The 17,375-nt window shown below is 42.3% G+C and overlaps 1 protein-coding gene across 2 annotated transcripts in view; it reads right to left on the reverse strand.

Annotated features, from left to right (window-relative positions):
* Positions 1-2,146: 2,146 nt before the first annotated feature.
* The window catches only part of setd3 (SET domain containing 3, actin histidine methyltransferase), a 40,778-nt gene continuing 25,549 nt past the window's right edge, over positions 2,147-17,375 (reverse strand). For both annotated transcript variants that reach the window (XM_084742249.1, XM_084742248.1), the window contains exons 8-13: positions 16,619-16,733; positions 15,542-15,616; positions 14,924-15,090; positions 8,611-8,696; positions 3,317-3,477; positions 2,147-2,951 (exon numbers count right to left, since the gene is read on the reverse strand). In XM_084742249.1, the coding sequence (XP_084598375.1) occupies positions 2,466-2,951; positions 3,317-3,477; positions 8,611-8,696; positions 14,924-15,090; positions 15,542-15,616; positions 16,619-16,733 (1,090 nt within the window). In that variant the 3' untranslated portion in view covers positions 2,147-2,465. The remainder of the gene's footprint in view (positions 2,952-3,316; positions 3,478-8,610; positions 8,697-14,923; positions 15,091-15,541; positions 15,617-16,618; positions 16,734-17,375) is intronic.

The raw sequence follows: 17,375 nt of genomic DNA on the forward strand, positions 1-17,375 counted from the left end.
AAATTTGCTTAATCTGCTAAATATGCTTTATTCTTTCCCATTCAGTCTGTAAAGCACAGAAAAATTTACTTGGTAGTAAATATGAAAAGAAGCTGTCAATCATATTTTAAACCAACTCCTTTCACTATTTGATGGCAGCTGTAAACTACTGCGACAATCTAAGAGTATATGTATGCAGAGCTGGTTTCTGATTGGAGGAATACAACTGCCCCCTTTCTTTGGAGAGGCAGAGTTTTTGAACTGACTGTCAGCAGCTCAAGGCAACAACATAGAAACATTTTGAGTGAGATTATTACTTGAGAGGAAGTTTAAAATGACAAAGTGCAGGTGAGGTCAAACTGAATATGTGAGACAGGAGTCTAGTTTTAAACAAATTTCAAATCTGTGTTTATTCATTGCACCACCTTCTTCACACAATACAAAGAGTCCTTCCACTGAATATGATTGTGTTAATGGACAGCAGCAGTGCATGGTTCACTCTGTTCAACAAATCTGAAATGGTGTAGCAGACAGCAGAAGCTTTTATCTTAGAATGACCAAACTGTCAGAGCAAACGAGCAACAAGAACATTAAAGTTCAGTCTCGACTTTGGGAACAGAAGTCTGTCAAAATAAAAGAGCCATCAACCACATGTCACAGTCTTCTTCAGTAATGGTATGATACTTGGATCACATGATAACAGGTGTTTGTATATGAGTGGAGACAGTAACCCATAGATATGACGGATACAGTCCATCGTTATAAAAAGAGACGTGTGTCAAACTGTTGACGTACCACCATACTTCCACTGCTAAACTGCATGCGCAGCTTTATTATTCTTCACAATCTGTACAAGGGTCTATTCAGTGGGTCGCATACCATGGAAGTAAACCCAGACAGTAGAAAACTTTTTTGGTGTGTGCGCCAGGTGAGCAATTTTCATTGGACTGACTAAGCACCATCTTTGAGTCTGATATCCTTTTTAATACAACCAATCTCTGTCTCTGTTCAAGCTGTCATCCTTTATCTTTTGCTGGTCATCTACTGACTTTGACTCTGACTGGGCAGAGGACTGAGAAGGAGTCACAGTCATGGAGTCAGTGGATGTGAGGAGAGACAAGGAACATCTGATGCCAAAGGTGTTTGCATCTTCTCCCTCACATACAACTGGGACTGTACCTTAATCAGCTCATCATCATCATACTCGGACGAACCATGAAATGTGGTCGAAAACTCAAAAAAAGAAAAGTGTGTGGAACTTGACTTGAGATGATTTTGTCAAACTATCAATCATTGCCTCCTCATGATCTCATCCAGTACTGTAAACACTGGGTGAGATCATGAGGTGAGATACGAGATACAGGGGAGGTACACATTTTCTACAGTAAGGTCAAAAATTCCAAATAATAAGAATAATGGTCCAAATTGCAAATTTTTCCTCTACACTGCATCAACTGTCAGGGATTCAGTCAGTTTTGGCTCTTTGTTTCAGTGCACAGTCAGAGTTATTGGGGGCCACCCCCACAGTTAACACACACTGCTTCTGTGTTTTCATACAAAAAGTGTCGCATTGAAATCGCCTCATCTTAAGGCAGTCGAACAAAAATCTTCCAACAGGAGAACTCGCACAAGGCGTCGTCCTTCTGTGTCTCACCGAGTCCTCAGTGTTGTATATGGCTTTCTCAGGGACAATAACAGTGATCACTGGGTCACTCATCACTCCCTTCTGGTGACATCAGCAGACAATTACTGCAACGTAAACTGAGTACATTCATATAGGTACTTTTAAAATCACAAAATAAATCTAAAATCTTTGTTTCTTAACAAGGGCTATGACTAATAAGAAATGTATATTTTGATGGTGAAAGTAAAGTGTTTCATTGAGAAAACAAAAACCATCTTCCACTTTGGCCTGTCGTATTGAGCCGGAGCAATTACCAACAATGTTCTCAGAGGTTGATGAGAACATTGGATGTTTCCTTCACTTATTCTGCTTGAAATAATTTAAACCAGAGAAAAGGGGAATTGTGGGCAGTGATGGTCTTCACTCAGTAGCACACCACAAAATGCACTAGAGAATATGATTGTCAACTCAAAACATACTGGACACATATGGAGACAAACTGCAGTAATAAACCAACCAATTCACAAGATTAGAGAGATTTGCTGGAACCTGTTTGTGGTGTCCCCTCTGCTTTCTTCTAATGCTGTAGGCCTTGAAATGTTTCAATGTCAATCTATGTTTTAAACTTAAAAGCTAATTTTTAACAAATCCTGTTCTGCACAGGAGGCTGAGGGACACACTGGCAGCCATTTTTAAACAAGTTCAGCAGTGGACAACTAAGAAAAGCCACGCTGGATGAACGTACAGTCGGAAAAGTTCTGCAACTTTAAATTCAAATTTTCTGAGCTTCTATATTTCTGAGTCGTTTAAGAGACACAAAAATAAATAAATAGCATGGGCTGTGGCAGTGACTGTATTATACTTATTCACTGTTCTCTTTGGGATCATCCTCAGTTCGACTGGCACTTAGATCGGCCATTTCCCTTTGGCCCTTCTGGGTTGAACTTCCAATCAAGTTCAAACCTGAACTAACATCTTTCCTGACCTGAGTCTCTTCCTGCACCGGCTGTCCATTAGCCTCCATATCCATCTCATACAGACTCTTCTCCCCGTTCAGGAGGAGACTGTGCTCCTCTACTGGGATTTCCTGGACCTCTTCCACCTCCTCTAGCTTGCGCAGGATAATAGGAAGCTTTGCATCTGCATCTGTATTCTCCAGCAAAGCAATATCGCTTTCCTCATAGCGAGGCAACGGAGCGCCCTCCTCCAGCTTCTTCTGGAAGTGCAGACGTTTGGCCCGTCCACTAGCTGATGCCTTCTCCAGGATCTGCTTCTCAGCTAGGCGGAGCTGGATCACCACGCGAGAATGGAGAGACAGATCAGGTTTCTCAAGCATGGAGCGGTCCTCCTACCAGAGACCACCGAGAGTTAAAGGAAAAGAAAAAGGGGAAGAAGAGGGAAGGAAAAATGATTGAAGGTCATTTAGAAAAGGTAGAAAACATTCAACTTCATACATTGAATTTCAAAGTGCTCCTGGGATCATCCTGGGATTGTGAATATGAGAAAACTGCAACCAACAATCATTGTAACTTTCCAGAATCAACAATCATACAATCACACCTTCGACTATCACATTCAGGGGCTTAAGATTTGTTTGGAAGATCCTTTCATATGAACTGGCTTGTTTGAAGCATACTGAACCCTTGACACCTTCTGGAATCAGATGCCCCCAAATTACAACTTTCAACATGGCTTCAATTCCATCTGACTGACCTCTGATGTGGTCTTGTAGGTCTTGAGTAGCAGAGCGGCTCGGGTTTCGAGGAAAGTCCACAACTTTATCTCGTTCTCCCAGCTGACAGGGAACTCACTGTTGCCCAGGGTGAAGATCTTATTGATGGCACGATCTCCGAGCAGGTAGTCCTTCAATTCCTCTGAAATCCAACTAAATGTTAGCATCTCTTCAAAATAAACTAAATTCTAACTGCAGAGGACCATTTGTGAAATGTTGACTGTAAAAGGTAATGGGTTTGTAAGATGTGAACCTACAGGAAGCCAACTAATTTTGTCTTCATAGGTCCAGAGTTTTGGACCTGATCCCCCCAAAAAACATACACCAACTGTACATATTTACTTTTTTTTTTAACAAAAGAGACAAACACCTGAAAGTGAAAGTTCAGACAGAAAGTAGGGTTGTTCCGATACTGATACCAGTAACAGAAAATGCCTCTGATGTTGCCTAAAACGCTGGTATTGGTATCAGCAAGTATGAGAGTCTTTGCACTGATCAATACCACATAATTCATTAACCCCAAAAAGGGACCCTGCTACTTCAAAGCAGTGTCCCCCAGGCCATTTTTCCCTCAGGAAGGTGAAGTTATATTGTATGCTCGGTATCAGCTGCTATGCAAAGTTCAGGCACTAGAAATTGGTATCTAGAAGGAAAAAATGATATCGGAATGTGTCTGACAGAACGTTCTCTTGGATCCCCCTGAGAGCTGAGCAAACCATGTAGGTTTCTCATGAGATGATAAGATTATATTCACAACAGACTGACAGAGAGATCTGATACATGTCAAGTACAACATGCAATTTGGGAGTTGTTGGAAGAGTAATTTTTACATTTTGGCTGGTAGGGTATTAGTTTCTCCTTGCTTCCACTATTTGTGCAAGTTATGCTACACACATCTCAGTATTGTCTCTAGGGTTGGGAATTTATGGTTGGTTAAATTTTGGATCTGGTTCCACCAAGAACTGCTAAACTCTTTTAGCTGCAGTAGGTAGAAAGCCTAAAAACGGTTGATTTTTGAGTCTCATCTGAGTTAGGTTTCGTTTTCAGTGTCCTCAGCCCCTCCTATCTGATGAACAGCATGCCCCTCATGAGCACAAGCAACAGTGCACAGAGGCAATCGTGAGCAAGCACTGACAAACAGACATCAGCTGTCTGTAATGAAACAGACACCAAACAGTGAAAAACAGCAACAGCAGGGAGAAACTATGTTTAAAAACATAAAGATTCAGTGTAAAGATACAGAAATACTGCGAGCAGAACATAAAGACACTTTTAAAAAGTCTCTCTCTGCTCTCCTGCACACACACAAGCTCAGTATCACAACACTCGCTTGTTGGAGGGGGACAAAAAGGAGGCTCACCACCGTTGGACCACCATAAGTCGGCTTTTTCATCTCGAAAGTTTCAAAAACAAACGCTGAGCTCTCGTCTGGCTGGTGCGTGGCTCCATGATTTCTTCATTGTTGTTGCAGAACGTTGAAGCAAGAGTGAAAATAAATCCTCTTTTTAATCCCAAAAGTTTGAAACATACACTCTGGGGTCCTCTCCTGCCAGTAAAGTAGCCTGCATCACAGCAACCACAGTGTTTTTTTCCTCCAGGAGCACTAGTCTGCCACTGACCCTCTCCTGCAGAGCTCCCTGGCTCTGAGCAGCTATTTATCAGCTCTGTGTCTCAGCTCCACCCGGTCTTCTCAGCAGTCGACAAAGCTCCGTGATACACATGAATGAAAACAACTGAAGGTGAACTCAAAAGTAACCGAGTGAGCTGACAAACTTGTGTTGAGCATGTTGCTCATTAGGCTTTTTTCTATTTATTATAGTGCTGTCTCATAGTGACTTTTCCTGCAGTAGTTTCCCCTCATTAAGAGTCAGGATCTCACCGAAGGAACGTAGACGCACAGCTGCACTAGTAGAACAGCTCCCCAGGTGTGAAAAGGCCTGAGATTGGTTTAAGTCTATCATCACGGGCAAGACTCTCTAAATACTAAAAACAGAGCCATAGAGGAGGTGCAGAAATCTAGTTCTCTCTCAGAACACCTGATTTACAATATGCTGAAAGGTTTTTATGAAATCATTTCTCAATGATAGCAAAACAATGTTGCCTACCCTACCTTTAACTAACAAATCTCTTCTCAAACCGCTGCTCTCTCCTCACTCTTTTTCATCAGCAAAGAGCAATCTGGGAAACATTCAGGCAGCAGGCTTTACTGGTGGCTATTGTTTTCACTTCAAACATCAACAGCAGCAGATTAGATCAGCTCTAGCTACATGACATCAATTATGTAATGACTATAATGAAACATTTACCTGCTTTCTGGTTACTATTCTCTCTATTAGGCCATGTCTAACCACAATAAAGATTGTTTGAGGGAAAAGCAGCATTAGTCTATGAAGGTGAGAGTGATTACTTTTCTAAACTAGATAATCCAATCTCTACATTTTTTGAATTTCCCAGTTAAACATGTATGCAAACATGTTAAACATGCTTTCACCATCCCAGCAGCTTGTTTAATGCTCATGGCTTCCTTCAACCATTGTGTAGATTGTAGGATTCAGACGTGCTGCAGATACAATGCTAAGACACAGCCCTCATTTGCACATGCCCATGATGCACTGCTCAGAATTTAAGTTAACCATTTTATGTTCCAAAATACAAATGTTATGTTTTGTTGGTGTTTTTAATGTACAGTTCTGTTCTGTTAGTTTTTGTGACGTATTTTCTCACAAAATGGTGGTTAATGTTGGTCATTTTTGTGCTGGTTTAGAGACGTTTTAGTTGACACCATGAGTGAGGGCTCTTGTACATTTCATGACTTCAGCTGGAGTTTCCCATAAAGAGTTTGAAACTATTGTTCCCAGTACATACCATATGCTGTAAGAAATAAAGGTTGTGTTACATGTCATAAAAAATACACACATTTGAGTGATTTTAGTTGGTGCTCAAATCATAGTGATGCCCATGGATTTGTAATTTTGGAATCAGTTCTAAAGTAGAACTGGGTCTCAATGCCCACCCCTGTTCCAGGTGCTTCAACACACCAGAACCAGAGCTGGGTGAGCTAGCATGAGCCAGCCTTCTAGTGAACACAGACATACTGGGAACTCTAAGATCAGCCGAGGCCAGTTTGATGACAGGGAATACAGCACCAGGTGATTTATAGCAGCTCTGACCAGGACTCTGACACCACAGATGATGAAGTCATGGTAGGCGGGGACAGGAGAAGCATCAAGTTAGATAGGAGCGAATGTGTTGCGAGTCGGTGTGTAACTATTCATCATCCATCATGTTGAGAAGTCCATGAGTATTTGTTTTTGTGAGGATGGAAGTTATTTGTTCCCATGTCTTACACAACAAGTAAATAGAGATCAGAAGTTTTTGTTATTTCTAAATTTGATTTGATTTCTTAAAGGACTTTGATTTTACCGAGCAGATGTGTTGTCAGATTCAGATGTCATGAATGTTTCAGATTTAACAGAGCTAGCCTAAATTCAACCTTCACTAAGCCCCACCCTCCTCAGTTATTGTCACTAAGCCTGCCAAACTTTCCATTCTCACATGCAATTTACAGTGATAACGGTGGCAGATTTAACATTTAAATTGGGAGTAATTGTTGAGATACAGGGTCACTGTGATTCCTTAGAGACCTAAACAAAAGCAGATTCTCAATTTTAGCTGACAATGGTGGATTTTGTCAGCTAAAATGACTCACAAGCAGATTTCAGATTTCATAAGTGTTGCTGGTTGATGTAAGCTACTGCTAACTCCTTAAGTCTCCAGCTGACGTTTTAATGTTTTCATCTAACACATTTCAAAACAAGAACCCTGTGAAAGTGTGTTAGCTAGCAGCTGCATACATGATATAACATTAATGCTACCAGACTGAAGCTAAAGCTAGCTTACATCTCAGCAAACATTAGCTGGATGGTGAAATACATGACAGATGACAGCAATACACTCATTAACGTGGGAAAAAGAAGCACAGTGGACTCTGACCCAGCCAGACTGCGACTGCAGAAGACAGCCAGAATAAGAGCTAAGATAACCCGGCTTAGACCTGAGACAGCAAGCTAGAGAGAGAGATACATCGTCTTCAGCCCACTTTCTTACTTCTGCGTCATCCCACATCTTCCTCCTCAAATCCCCACAGAACAAATGCAGATGCAGTAATATCTAATAAGCTTCACTGGAGGTTAAGTTACTGCAGCTAGAGCAAGTTAAGCGGACATGCTAACATTCATAGCTTATGTTAGAGCAGATGAAGACAGAGTTTAATCCATTCCTCGCATGTGTGCTCTTGTGTTTCATGTATTTGAGAGGCAATAAAAAGACGCCACTGTCCAGACTCATGAAACACTTCACATGAAACACTTCAACAAGGAGAGAAATGGAAAGCTTGTCAGCTCTGGTTATGGTTTCTAACCTGTGATAGGACAGTTGACAGTGGGGCAACTCCTGAATCTGTAATCAAAGTTTGTGTCAAAGCTTTTGCTAAGACAGCTAGTCTGGACCTTCCAGCATAGTTATATCTTCAACATAATTTAGTTGAAGATCAACATTTAAATTTCTGTGTTGAAAACAGTCATATAGAGTCTTCCCTTCCCTCTGATCCTGCAGCCTTTAATCTGAGGACTTCAACATATCTTGGTTACATGGGAAGGTGAAAGAGGCAAACTGCAGTTTCCCAGCTGTGTGCACACACGATTCATGGCAGACACATACACACACACAAAAGAGATGATACCCCCCACACAGACACATCCAAAGACATTGGGGCTGGTTTAAAAATTAACATGCAGCAAAAATGTGAATAATATATCAAGAAGGGTCCTGAAGACAAGTCCTGTGACAGCGGAGGATGTGGCCTTGTGTGGTTGGGGATTTATGACACTGATGCCATTCTGCATACATGCCAATGAATATTGCAAACCCCCGGTGGATTGCTCGTTCCACACATCTGGTGGCCTGCCTTGATCAATTAACCAGCTCAGGAATGGACAGGTCCTGCTCTTCCTCTCTCTTTCTCCTCTCTGTCTCTTCTCTTCTTCCTTGCTGATGTGCGGAGGAAGCGGCCTCTTGACGATGGTCTCGGAGGGCCATGGAAAACTGTGGTGTGTTTTGTTTTAGAGCGTGCTACCAGGTTTGTGGCTTCGAGGTTCCACAGGGAATGTCCTGCTGCAGGTATTTCACTGTTTGTGTGTGTGTGTGTGTGTGTGTGTGTGTGTGTGTGTGTGTGTGTGTGTGTGTGTGTGTGTGTGTGTGTGTGTGTGTATCTTACCCTCAGTCATGCAGAAAACTCTGAGGAAGGCTAGGAGCTGAGCTGAGATGGGGGGTTCATTACAGTGCAGAGCAAAGATACAGGACCTGAAAACACAACATATTCACCAACATATTAACAACAAGCCAATAAACACCTGAGCATGTGCACAGTTTACATGTAAATTATGTCAAGGAGTATTGGAAGAGACTTCTCATACAGCACAATAAGGCTGTCAAAAACATTCTTAAGTGACAACACTCAACTACACACAGACCTTGAAGAACTATACTTCAACATTTAGGGAAATGTGCTACTTGCGTTCTTTTTGACTAGAAAAATGAGAGGACTGATAATAAACCCATGTCAGTGTTCAGTATAGAGCAGGGCTATTCAACATCAATACCAAGTGGGCCAAATAGGAAAATCACTGGGGGTTCGTGGGCCACACAGAATATTTGTCAACTAATGGCTAAAAATAACTCTTATGTTAGTAGATATATACATGAAATAAACTAGTGACACATATTCCTTTTCTTTCACTTTAATGCTTTTACATACGGAGCTTTCTAACCAAGGTCCCTAACCCTCTATAAATATAATGAGCCATGATTTGTTTTGTAGTGCCTCTTCACACTGTATTCTTTCATGACAGATATACATTTGTTGCACAGTAAACAGACCGGTTTATTACTTGTTGCAGCAGGTAAAGTAAATAAATATTTGTCCGTCCACTCGCTCTGGAACTGCCGTTTTTCAAAATCAACTTTCTGTCTCTTGGGTTTTGAGAGCGACATGTTGCAACACGACGTTAGCTTAGCTAACCAGACTTTACCTCTCTCATCTGCGAGCCCTGAGTGCAAGTGCAGAGCGAGCGTGGCAGCCAATTACAGCACACCCCTGTCCAGCATATAGGTGCATGGTGTGATGTAACATTGATGTAGAACTATCCAAGTCGGATCAGAACCGTTGAGCCTGAACAGCTCAGGTAAGATCAGAGATGTATGACACACATGTAATCGTGATTTACCGGCAGTCTTGCGGGCCATAGAAAAATTCAAAAGGGCAGTATCCAGCCCGGGGGCCGCTAGTTGAATAGGCCTGGTATAGAGCTTGGTAGTATTTAGTATTTCTCTAAAGAGCCAGACTGATACATGATACATATGGGGAAAAGACACTAAGAAGAGGTAATTAGAATTAAGTTTACTGTTACAGTGTTACATCGGATAATTATTTCATTATCATTATCAATTTTACGGACAGCTGCCAAATTATTATCCATTATTAGTGGAAGATGATGAGGACAACAAGTCTTGCTGATAATGACGGCACAACCAAGGAAAGAGGGTAAGCATCAGCAAATTCCTTGAACTCTATATCATGTTGGTTCTTTAGATGTTTGCTTGTGTTGAACGGCTATTATTCATGATATGGTATCAGGTGTAGGGTGTCAGAGTAGTTTTGTGAATAGGAGTATGAGTACATGAGCACTGTATCAGACTGATCCCTAATGCCTCGGTGCATACCTAATAATTAGTTAAACATTAAATTTTATTATTAATATTAGCATTAGCCACAATAAATATAACAATAAATTTTGAAAAGTAAGCTTAATTTAAACTCAAATAATCACATGTCCTTTTTATTGTAATTCCTGAAATTGAAGAAGCTGGAACCAGCAAATGTTTTTACTTGAATAATGATGGGAACAGTTCATCAATTATCAAAATATTGGCAACTAATTTTCTTTCAACTGATTAATCAAATAATATTTACTGCTCTAGTAATGACATTTTAAATTACATACAAATCCTGAGTCATCACAATCAATCAATCATCCTCATCCTCCTGTTTACTTGTTTTGATGAATTATGTTTTTTCTTTGCATATATTTCCTGGATGTTTTAAGGGGTTGTAAATGTTTGTCTGTGAAGAATAATATTTTGTTTTTATTTTGTTTTGATTTTTTAAATTTTATTATTCATAATTTAGTAGTTTTTCAACAGCTAACAAAAAAGAAAACATAAAAGGTCAAAAATGCACCCGATTAGATAATATGTTTCTGGTGTGCTCTATACAATTAATTAGAAATTTTTAAAAAAGACCATTATTTTGAGTATGTTACCTGATTTCTATCACATTTAATTCTTGTCTTTCTTGTGTCACTCTAAACATAATATAAATGTTGCAGTTTTGAGTATTTCCCAGTTTGTTGAAAGTTAGCAGCGTGACACAAAATATATGAAACAAGTATGATCAAGGACTCAGCAGAAACCATTCCACATCATAACATTACAAACTGAGGTAATTTGGGAGAGGACAATATTTCCCCCCTATTTCAGCAAAGTGATCGATGTGGCGATCTGTAGCACAGGGTCGACATTATTACACCACACAAACACATTATAGCCACCTCCACGCTCCTCCTATTAAATTACACCTCTGTCCACTGCTGCAGAAATACAGCATCCAGCTCAGGAAAGTTAACTCTTTGCACTTTCGTGCACTGTGTTTTAAGGTTTGGCAGCGTTGGAAAGACAAGCTAATTACAAACTTGTAAATTATTAGTCAAACATGCTCACTTAATTCCACTTATCAGACTGTTAGAGGGATAAAGTGGAAGAAAAAGGAGTGATTTCCACGTTGTACAAAAAGTGTGATGATAGCAGCCGCTCTACATCTCAGCGAGGCCCGACACTGAATCTGATGCTGTTTCCTTTGAAAATGATCTACGAGCATATCTGTCAGTTTAATAGAGCACTGCCGCAACAACGGGGATTGTTTCATTTAATTTCCACTGTTGAGATTTAGACTGTCATCAATAAGAGATTAAAAGGCGTCTGATTAAAAATGCCGAGCAGAGAATGCTGCATAAAATTAAGGGGCTAATGATAAAATGATTAAGCTTCTTGGTGATGAAAGTGTTGGAGCGCATGGTAAATTGATACTTGGTGGGGTGGGAGAGAAAAAAAAGAAAAGAAACCTGCTGCAACATTTATATTATGTGTTTCAATTATGCCAAAGGGGGGCCTAATTGAAATATCTACTGTTGGAAGACAAAAGCACACCACTGCTACATGAAAGGTGCGTGGAGTTAGTCAGGAGCCTGAAGCTCTCCTTGACCCATATTAAAAGCTTCAGAGTTAAATTCCTCAAGCCTAGTTTGCAGATTCAGATTCTTATGAGAGAAGACATTGGGTCTGATGTATGAAGATTTTCTTATTTTTCTTTTATATTTGTACTTATACAAAGCAGTACGAGGAAAATATGACATCCAACATGGGATTCATGTAACATGAGCTGACAGCCAAGTCTGTTCTTACTCATGAGAATGTTAATGACCTGCATTTGATAGTAAATTGTATGCATGGCCAGGTAAGAAACTCACGAATTAATCCATATAAGGGCGCACTGAAGTGCTATATGCACACCACAAAGCAACAAAACATGAAATAAAATGCAAGGGATAGACATCAAAAAACCTCTCTGGGGAACCATCACCTTATCATGGTGGAGAGGTTTGCATGTCCCTATGACCTGGGGAGCTGTGTGGTCTGGAGTCTAGTGCTCCTGGTAGGGACTCCCATGGCAAACTGGTCTCAGGCAAGGGTCCAGACCAAGAATGGTTCCTATGAAAAAACGAGGACGTAGTGCAGTGACCCTGCCCGAATCGAGCGTGGGGCCCCTGTCTGGAGCCAGGCCTGGAAGGGGGGCCCATCAGTGAGCTCTGTGGCGTGCCCCGCCAGGCACAGCCCGAATAAGCAACGTAGCAAACACTCCTCCATCCCGTGGACCCACCATCTCCAGGAGGAACCACTGGAGTTAGGTGTGCTGAACGATGGGTGGCAGTGAAGGTAGGGGGTCCCGACAGACCTAACTCGGGTGGCAGAGGCTGATTCTGGGGACATGGAACGTAACCTCTCTGATGGGGAAGAAGCTGGAGCTTATGTAGGAGGTGGAGCGCTATCCGTTAGATCTGGTGGGGCTTGCCTCTGTGCACAGCCTCTGCTCTGGAACCTTACTCCTGGACAGAGGATGGACTCTTTTCTTCTCCAGAGTTTCCCAGGGCACCAGGCAGGTGTGGAGACACTCACAAGCCTCTGTCTGAGTGCCTCTATGAGTTCACTCCAGTGGATGACAGGGTTGGTTCCCTACACCTAGGGGTTATGGAGGTGGGAACCTCTGACTGTTGTCCATGCTTATGCCTCAAATAGCAGTTCAGAGTATTCGGCCTTCTTAGAGACCCTGAATGGAGTCCTGCATGGGACTCTGTTAGGGGACTCTGTAGTCCTACTGGGTGACTTCAACGCACAGGAGGGGCTGAGATGTCAACTGATCACCATCTGGTGGTGAGTTGGGTCTGATGGTGGGGGAAGCCTCTGGACAGACCTGGCAAGCCCAAACGTGTAGTGCAGGTGAACTGGGAACATTTGGAGGAGGCCTCTGTCTGGGAGACTTTCAACTCCTACCTCCAGCGGAGCTCTCCTGTTCGGAGTGCAGAGAAGCCACGGAGAAGGACTTTCAGTTGGCACCAAAGTGTTTCTGGAAAACCATTTGGCACCTCAGTAGGAGGACATGGGGAACCAACCAAGCTATCTGTAGCAAGGATGGGGCGCTGTTGACTGCTGAATGTGGTGATAATCTGGCAATGGAAGAAGCATTTTGAGGAATTTCGGAACCCATCTAAACCACTCTCTATGGTAGAGGCAGAGCTGGACGATGATGGGGGATCAGCGTCAATTTCCCTTGAGGAAGTCATAGCGGTAGTCAAACAACTCAACAGTGGCAAAGCCCTGTTGATTGATGAAATCTGTCCAGAAATGCTGAAGGCTTTGGGTGTTGAGGGGCTGTCGTGGATGACAAATCTCTTCAACATTGTATGGAAGTCTGGGGCAGTGCCTAAGGAGTGGCAGACTGGGGGGTTGGTTCCCCTTTTCAAAAAGGGGGACCAAAGGGTGTGTGCCAATAATGAAGACATTTCATTACTCTCTGCTTTTTGCAGATGATGTGTTTCTGTTGGCATCATCGTTGTGACCTCCAGCACTCACTAGATTGGTTCACATTCGAATGTGAAGCAGCTGGTATGAGGATCAGTACCTTTAAATCAGAGGCCATGGTTCTCAGCAGGAAACCGGTGGATTGTCTACTCCGAGGAGGGGATGATTCCTTACCCCAAGTGAGGCAGTTCAGGTATCTCAGGGTCTTGTTCTCAAGTGAGGGGACAATAGAGCGTGAAATGGACTGGAGAATCAGTGCAGCAGGAGTGGTATTGTGTTCGCTTTATTGCACTGTGACGAAAAGGGAGCTTAGCCAGAGGGCAAAGCTCTCAATCTACTGGTCAATTTACTCTCACCTATAGTCAAGAAGGATGAGTCATGACCGAAATAATGAGACTGTGGATACAAGCAGCTGAAACGGGTTTTCTCAGAAGGGCGGCTGGAATCTCCCTTTGGAATAGGGTGAGACGCTCAGTCATCTGTGAGTCGCTGCTCCTTTTCATAGAAAGGAGCCAGTTGAGGTGGTTTGGGCATCTCATAAGGATGCCGCTTGGTAGGGAAGTGTTCCGGGCACTCCAGCTGGGAGGAGGCCACAAGTCAAACTGAGGACTAGGTGGAGGGATTATATCTCCACCCTGGCCTGGGAACGCCTCAGGATCCCCCAGTCAGAGCTGGCTAACATATCCAGGGAAAGGGATGTCTAGGGTCCCCTCCGGGAACTGCTACCTCCGCAACCTGATTTTGGATAAGCGGTTGAAGATGGATGGATGGATCACATGAAAAAACAGCAAAGACTTTGAACAGAGCAAAGGTTTCTCTGTCAGGGTGCTGACAGAGGAATAAAAAAAGAGGTTGACAGCGGTTAAATAGTGGACATAAGGGCGCCTGCATAGCTCAGTTGGTAGAGCTTGCACCCCATGTACGGAAGCTGTGAGTCTCCTGCAGCGGCCGTGGGTCTGACTCCCACCTATGGCCCTTTGCTGTGTGTCATTACCCCACTTGCATTTGTAGAATATCTTCCATAGTCCTTTCTTTATTTGGGAACCCATATAAAATCTCCTGGGACCCACCTGTGGGTCACAACCCAGTCTTTGGGAATGACTGGTCTGGGACACTCTTAAATTTCATCTTGCCTTAGAACAACTACAACTACTGATCAATGCCACAAAAGTTCTTAAATTGTTCAAACGCACAATTTAAATCTGTGTGTAACAAACCATTCATACATGAGACCCACTGTGTTTGAGAAGATCTGATCACCATCTGGTGGTGAGAAGTAGAGAGAAGTAGACTGGAAAATAAAAAAGCTTCTGAACACTGAGAAGAGTTGGACGTACGCTGGGATGCCGGCTCGTGCCAGCACTTCGGCCTTCATGGCATAGAGGCGTTCACTCTTACTGACACCCAGCTTGATCTTCACTCGGTCGTGGGCATTGTCTTGGAAGAAAAAGCCATTGTGGATGACAAACTCAGCATTGGATCTTGTGCCATAGAAGATGTAGATCTACAGAAAGAAGAAATAATCGGCATCAACACCACCATCATGACCTGTCTTGATGTATGCATTGAGCCTACCTGTCCAATTTCCTCTTTGACAAAGCTTATAGTTAGGCCTGGCTCAGGTGGGGGACTTCCCATGATGCACTAAACTCTGCTCTCTTCCTCTCCCTTTCTCTATACTTGTACTCTTATTAGATTTGTCAGCCCCAACTAACACTGACTCAAGTAATATCATATTCATCAGTCCTCACACTCTGAGTTGGAAAATATGTGGAGTTCCCCTTTAAATGAAAAGGTTTTCCAGAAGTGAGCCCTCGCCAAGTCCTGCTCCTCTCTCCAGTAGTCCAACACTGGACGCAGGATCACCTTAGCAGAAAGCGAGGCAGTCATGGTTTCTTTCACCTCCCTACTTTTACTGTTAGCTGCTGACCAAAGTATCAGTAGAACAAGTTCACCTGCTCATCCTTCTTGTAGTCCTGCAGTGCCACACACTCACAGCGATCGTCCTCCAAGTTGTAGCCGGTGGTTATCTGCAGACAACAACAACAACTTTTACTAAATCAACCTTTACAAAACCTCAAAAAGTATATTTTTAATCTTCATCAAAACAGCTTAGTTTGACATGCATTGTCATTCAGTGTAAGTGTGTATGTTTCCATCTATGAATATTTTCCCAGCTTTTCATTTTTATTCTTTTTAGTTTTATGAGCAGTGCAAAAAACTAAAACTAAAATACTGAATACATCAGTCAAGGCAAAACCAAAAGTAAAGCTTAGTTATGTTGCTTATAAACAGCAGAAAGAATACTGATTTTCTTTGGCCCCATTTCAGTCGAATGTATTATACATTTTTTTATATTTGTCTTTTTCTTTTGCATATATATGTCATATTTTTGCATATATTTTATCATAGTAGTGTCTGCAGAAAGTGTCTTAAGTTTTCAACTTGCATTCTTTAAGGCTTGTGTCAGAAGTCATAATTCTTAGTCAAACTTTCCTGACAAATACAATACAATATGTATATGTAATGTACGAATTAGAGATGCACAATATATCGTTTGATCATCGTCATCGCAATGTACGTGTGCGCAATAGTCATATTGCAGGTCCTGCGATGTAGGAGGCAAATGAACTAAACGTGTTCTCATCTAATTTCAAGGGTACCTGACACACACTGCGCGCAGCGATCCACCAATCACAATCGTTCTTAATCAGTTTGCCAAAGCAGACCACGCCCCTGCATATGGAGTGAGTTACAAGATCAGTGCAGGTTAATTGTCCATAAGATGGCAGCAGTGCAGCATAACATAAAGTGCTATTCAAGTCATCTGGTGAAAATTCCTGTATTTTTTCATAGCGCAATATATATCGCAGTGTTAAAAAAAATCGCAATGTCAGTTTTTTCCAATATTGTGCAGCCCTAGTACAAATGCATGTCCGTGTGTGTGTGTGTGTGTGTGTGTGTGTGTGTGTGTGTGTGTGTGTGTGTGTGTGTGTGTGTGTCTGTGTGTGTGTGTTAGATAAAGTATTTACCAATCCATTTGTGTGGTTACACATGTCCCAGAGGGGGATGAGGGCCAGAGTGACCCGGCTGCCATCCTCAGTAGGGATCTGATTCTGACGGGTCATCACTGAGGACACCGCCCACCTGTCACACACAATCAACCAATCCCTGTTTGTTTACTCCACTGACATCATGCACAGAAGCTGCTCCTGCTTCTTGAAGAGGAACAAAGTTCATGAGCTCTAACACTGGTGTTGCCAAAGAGAGAGAAGGCTTGCATCAGACAAGGATGGAGAGAGAAGGAGGGAAAATGGAGGGAGGGAGGTGGGGAGAAAAAGGCAGGGAGGAGCAGAGATTGGAGGAATTATTAATAACCAGCCCACTTTCTCTCATCCTTTACTATGCAATAATTTAGCTGAAAGTTATAGTTAGTAGTTGAAATCTGAAAACACTGAGTCACTGCTTCAATGTAGTCAGACCAAGAAACACGAGCAGTCAGGTTGTTAACAGTTATGTAAACTGGGCGTGAAAAGGTGACAGTGAAGATTCTCAGTTATCCAGGTCATGGTATTTGTAGAAAAGGTTGTTGTATGCAACTGGACTTGGTAGAGTTCTTGAAGACATTCCGCCTCTCAAACAAGAGGCTTCTTCAGTTCTGACTGACTGGTTGGGAGTTCAAGGTATCTCTGTGGGGTCATTAACACTTTGAGAGGCATATGAGTCATGTGCCCACCCGGGGTGTGAAAAACAATTCACTCAAGAGTCACAATTCTTAACTGAATCACA

This window comes from Lutjanus erythropterus, chromosome 18 (genome assembly GCF_056507025.1).
Source record: "Lutjanus erythropterus isolate fLutEry1 chromosome 18, fLutEry1.hap2, whole genome shotgun sequence".
In the NCBI taxonomy this organism is placed as follows: domain Eukaryota; kingdom Metazoa; phylum Chordata; class Actinopteri; order Lutjaniformes; family Lutjanidae; genus Lutjanus; species Lutjanus erythropterus.